At 38.4% G+C, this 6,000-nt stretch overlaps 1 protein-coding gene across 1 annotated transcript in view; it reads right to left on the bottom strand.

Moving 5' to 3' along the window:
* Window positions 1-486: 486 nt before the first annotated feature.
* LOC131546905 (UDP-glucuronosyltransferase 1A5-like) overlaps window positions 487-6,000 on the bottom strand; it is a 28,908-nt gene continuing 23,394 nt past the window's right edge. Inside the window, exons 4-5 of the mRNA XM_058787021.1 lie at window positions 1,415-1,634; window positions 487-1,091 (exon numbers count right to left, since the gene is read on the bottom strand). Of these exons, the coding sequence (XP_058643004.1) occupies window positions 812-1,091; window positions 1,415-1,634 (500 nt within the window). The 3' untranslated portion in view covers window positions 487-811. The remainder of the gene's footprint in view (window positions 1,092-1,414; window positions 1,635-6,000) is intronic.

Genomic DNA, 6,000 nt, shown 5'->3' with positions numbered 1-6,000 from the left:
CAGTTTTAAGTTCAGTAACTTTGTCGATTCACTTCGGACTAATGAACCCATGGCTGGAATGAGGAAGCTTTCACTCCTGAAGGAATTCACCAGGAATCTACGCATTATACATGCACCAGGATGCTTTACTCAGCACCCACAAAACCCATACAAGTAACCGCTTGTTAACTATTTAGATGCGCTTCTAGGCCTCGATCCCTTTTAATTAAGGTGATGTGATTATCTGATGGTTCTTAACAGGTTGTAGTTAGCTGATGTGTAAATCTCACCATTACATCTCTCTTGCGCGCGAGCGCTCCCTCTCCCTCTCTCTCTCTCTCTCCCTCTCCCTCTCTCTCTCTCTCTCTCTCCATGCCTTCCTTGCGTTGGCATCCATGTTTAATGTGTGTATGTCTGTGTCTAGTTCGATGTTGCATGTTGCATGTTCCCCTGTAGTGTAGTTTAATAAACATCCATATGTATTCACACTTGGTTGTCTGTGTCTGCTGCTCTCAGAACGAGGTCACTTTAAAGTCCGGTCTTGTTACATGCTCGGGGAGCAATGTTTCAGTAAGGAAATTATTTGTCGTGGCCAGAGAAATAATTTTCCTTTGAGTCAATAGAAGAGTCTGTACTGCGGAAGAACTAATTTTATTGTACTATTAATGCTACAGCTAATTCCTGAAGATGGATAATTGATAACAACCCGTTATGATTAATTATGTTCATCTCACTTAGAAAAATATGCTACAAAACACAGATTAAACAAGTCTCTAAACAATCACCAAAAAAAAAACTAACAAAAAAAAAAACACAAAACATTGACTACCATCTACTCCCTCTTCTTTTTCTGAGTTTTCTTGAAGCACTTCCTGAAACAGAACATGCAGCTTTTGACAGTCACAAAAATAACAGTCACTAGAATGAGAAGGAGAAAGCCAATGACGTCCAGAGAATGATACTGAATCCAGTTCAGCTCGTGGGCTGCAGGTCTGAGATGCGCTGCCCCTTTGTGTCTCATAACAAACTCAGTCCAGAACACAGCCAGGTCCAGAGGCTCAATGGGACGGTCTCGGTGAATAGCTGACAGCTCTGTTATCTTCTCCTTGTAGCTGTTGAGTCAAAGATGAAGTAGGTTTATATTTCGTTGCATTCAAAAGGACTGCACAGTTTACATTTTACTTTGAAATATTTTTCACTCAGAAATTGCCAGTAAACTTCACAAAATCTGAATTACAGAAAGACTGAAATAGCATCTTTTGTAAAATATACTCCAATAAACTTTTTTACAATTTCGAAAAATCATTTTCACAGTGCAATACTCTAAATATATTCTTATATTTTACTGAGTTCAGTACTAAATGTTGTATAAATAAAAACAATGCATCAGTTCATAAACTGATTTCATGCACAGGCTGAACCTGATTATGTTTACCTTTTGTCGTTGATGACCTTTCTCAATGCAACCAGCAGTTTTTCTGCGGTCAGATCATAGATACTCAGGGTTTCTGCAACTCCTCGAGACACTAAGCGCTGAACGTTATCCCCTTGATCGCCAAACAGAGGAAGCATCACCATTGGCACCCCATTACAGATTCCTTCATAGATTCCATGTGATCCACCATGTGTAATAAAAGCCTTAACCTTAGGATGACCTACAAAATAACATTTAATTCAGTATATTAGTGATGAAGGAGTGGAATCCTGGATCTATTGCGGTCTTCATATATGGGTGATTCTTAGACTATGGGCACTTTTATGTTCTTTGGTCATATTTTTAAATACATAAAATGTAATAAAACCACCTTAAAAACTTTTTACTACCTTTCTATTATGATTTTTTCATACTTTTCGACCTCCTTATATGTGTCAAAATCACTGTTTTCTCCTTGTCGCACACCCAGACTTTTAAACTTCAACAATAATAATACAGTTTAAAAATATGACTTATCTGGTAACCATTAATGTACCTGAATTAAGCACTAGTAAAATAATTAAAATATATTATAGTATTTAATGTGAGACCACTATCAATATTACTTTTTATACAAAATATAACTGTCGCACAGTATTAGTGTCATTTCCACCACAACACTGTAATGTCCCTTTAAAACGTTTGTGTGAAAGATTGTTGAGGTGGTTTCTATGGAAATGTTCAGTGACATCAGAGCACATGTTGGACATGGAAGGAATTTAAATTTTCATCAACAACATATGAAGAAAAATCAAGGTAAATATTGCTTGATCAGTTAATATATTTATTCTACGTCATTTCCAAACATGCTGTACCTTAAATTTTAAGTTAAATAAGAGTATTTTGCATACATGAAATGCTAAGTATTAATTCAAAGCTAATCAGTGAAGCTATCTTCCATTTTTTCACAAAAAAAATACAGAAATGTAATTTCCACCACACTGCCTCTGTGCTGGAAATGACATTTATGGTTACAAAGTACAATTGATATGTTTAATGACTTTGTGAATTGAGTTTAATGAGTGTGATGAATTTAAGACTTTTTCTAATAAATATCTCTGCTGTTTCTCTGCATTCACGTTAATTCATTGTCATTTCCACCACCACACATTTTTATAAAAATATTTAAAAAGTTCTCATCACACATTAAATATGTATCCATAATTTATATAAGAATTCAAGTTATTTATCTTCTAATAAGCTCTTACCCAAACCAATATTACATTTCAGAGTGTGACAGGTGTACAGTTCAGCATTTGGTCCTTAGGGCAGTTCATTTATCTCATTCACAAATTGTACATTGTGGAAAAACTGGTAAAACTACTTACAAAAATGATCTTAGACGAGTGGCATAAGTTATTCTATATTTAAATAACAGCTGTATATTGGGATGTGGTGGAAATGACATTTTTTCATTGCAGGTCGGAAAAATGTAAAATATTAACAATTTCTCTTGTAATCTAAGTTTGTCCTCTTACAGACCTTAAAACTTGACAAATTATTTAAACTTACGAGACTGTGTTACGTGACTTTTGAACAAGTTTTTTTTTTTAATTCAACTTCACAAGGCTAAAAGTGCCTCTAGTTGAAGAAATGCCCATATATACAGTGATCAAAAAAAAAAGGAACACTTTTTAATCAGAGTATAGCATCAAGTCAATTAAACTTATGGGATATTGATCAGGGCCCATACTTATCAAGCTTCTCAAAGTGCCATTTTAGTCTTAAGTGCTGAGAATTCATGAAATTTACTCCTACTTTCAAACTTAAGTATAAAAGCAAGTTATCAAATTTCTTAAAGCTAAGAATCACTCTTACTCTCCCAGTTATTTAAGACAGCTCGAGAGGTCTCTCAAGTGGTTAGGAGTTGCCAGTAGGGGCTTGTGATGGCGCTGAGGAGACAGAGACATGCGCAAATCTTTCAGGAGAGGAAGAATGTTCTTGAAATGTTTGACGACGAGCACTTAATCAAACGGTTACATTTCCTCAGTAATTCAAAACGAGCAAAGAACATTTACATTACCAAAGAACATCATAACTGACTTCAGTCTAGTGCAAGTATTATGTGATCTACACTGTATGATGAATAAATCTCGTACCCCTTATTTACACTGCACGCGTCTGCAGCACATTAAAGCTCCACGGCCACCGGAGCTGATCAGCCGCGCCATGCCAAGTTTCTGAAGCGGCTCTCCACACTGCATCACTAAAGATAGGCACCTAGTCTATTTTTGACGGATAATAATAATAATAATTGTCTCGCTGTCGTCAAAGGCATCAGCAACAGGCGATATCTTTGACTGTCGTCGATACACTATATTATCATCTATCGGCACCCTAAATTGAGTTGTGATGACGCTTCGTTTCCTTGCCATACTGTATTCTCTTAAATTCTTTATTGTCAAATGTGTGTTGAATGTAAACTCCTATTAGGAATTTAACCATTCAATGTGAATTTATATGAGAATATTCTTAATTAAGGAAATCTATTCAGTGATTGGTCCATGCATGTGTCATCATCCAAAATCCCATTTGTGGCACAGCAAAGTGTCGTGAATCATCTCTAAGACTGACACTTAATATTTAGTCCTACACTTCGCTTAAATTGCGACTGAGATGATTGATAACTAACTTTTAAGCGCAGCTTTGAGCCAAGAATTTTATTTTTTCACTTAAGTCAATTCTTAGCAGTGTTTTTGAGAGTAATTCTTAGAGGCTTGATAAATACGGGCCCTGGTCAGTTAAGTAGCAGAGGGGGTTGTTAATCAGTTTCAGCTGCTTTGGTGTTAATGAAATTAACAACATGTGCACTAGATGGGCAACAATGAGACAACCCCCAAAACAGGAATGGTTTTGCAGGTGAAGGCCATTGACATTTTTTTCCCCTACTCATCTTTTCTGACTGTTTTTTACTAGTTTTGCATTTGGCTAGAGTCAGTGTCACTACAGGTAGCATGAGGAGATATCTGGATCCTACAGAGGTAGCACAGGCAGTCCAACTCCTCCAGGATGGTACATCAATATGTGCCATTGCCAGAAGGTTTGCTGTGTCTCCCAGCACAGTCTCAAGAGCATGGAGGAGATTCCAGGAGACAGGCAGTTACTGTAGGAGAGCTGGACAGGACCGTGGAAGGTCCTTAACCCATCATCAGGCCCAATATCTGCTACTTTGTGCAAGGAGGATGAGCCCTGCCAGAGTCCTACAAAATGACCTCCAACAGGCCACTGGTGTGAATGTCTCTGACCAAACAATCAGAAACAGACTTCATGAGGGTGGCCTGAGGGCCTGACATCCTCTAGTGGGCCCTGCGCTCACTGCCCGGCACCGTGGAGCTCGATTGGCATTTGTCATTGAACACCAGAATTGGCAGACTGTCCCTGTGCTTTTCACAGCTGAGAGCAGGTTCACCCTGAGCACAAGTGACCGACGTGAAAGGGTCTGGAGAAGCCGTGGAGAACGTTATGCTGCCTGTAACATCGTTCAGCATGACCGCTTTGGTGGTCGGTCAGTGGTGGTCTGGGGAGGCATATCCATGGAGGGACACACAGACCTTTACAGGCTAGACAATGGCACCCTGACTGCCATTAGGTATTGGGATGAAATCCTTGGACCCATTGTCAGACCCTACGCTGGTGCAGTGGGTCCTGGGTTCCTCATGGAGCACACAATGCCCGGCCTCATGTGACGAGAGTATGCAGGCAGTTCCTGGAGGATGAAGGAACTAATACCATTGAATAGCCCCCATGCTCGCCTGACCTAAATCCAATAGAACACCTCTGGGTCATTATGTTTTGGTCCATTCAACGCCTGCCAGGTTACACCTCAGCCTGTAATTTTACTAGACTTAAGAATAAGACTGATTCGTAAGGTACCTAAGTGTTAAGACTAGGTCTCAGCTCCTAAATTATGTTGAGAGCTGGAGAGGTCTCCTAACCTAGTTAGAGTAACAAGATGGCAGCAAAGAGAAGGAGACACACTTTCCAGTGAAGATAGGACATATTGGAGTTATATGATGATATGGAGTTGATAAAACAATACAAACTTGATTGTCAAAATTTTTTTTTTTTTTTTTTTTTACTGACAAATTAAGAAATTTAATAACCTCTTCCACTCAACAAGTCAATGCTCTAACTGCAGAAATGAAAGTAGTAATTACAATTTTTTTGGCTGGAAAATTGGAAAAATGCAGCAATGCACCGGTGATGACACTGTAAGCAGGGTCCTACATATTGTAGCACTAACCCCACCAAACACAACAGTGGCCAAAAGCGATGTGTGGATTTTTGTTGATTTATTTATTTTTTATGACCCCACATTTCACTTAAACCATTAAAATACAAAGGACAAAAAAACACTGACCAGTGTAGCCAACTGCTTTCGACTGAAAGTAGCTAAAACTGGTCACTTATTGTTGCTAGATGACCTCATAATGGTGAGTTCACTGATCTATATTTATATTTATTTAGATCAGCGAACTTGCCTTTATGACGTCATGGGAGAGCTTCGGAATGAAGATAAAGTTTGTCCAAGAAATTGATCTTGTTGC

Source organism: Onychostoma macrolepis, chromosome 09 (assembly GCF_012432095.1).
Source record: "Onychostoma macrolepis isolate SWU-2019 chromosome 09, ASM1243209v1, whole genome shotgun sequence".
NCBI lineage: Eukaryota > Metazoa > Chordata > Actinopteri > Cypriniformes > Cyprinidae > Onychostoma > Onychostoma macrolepis.
This window is presented reverse-complemented; position numbering and strand designations above follow the sequence as displayed.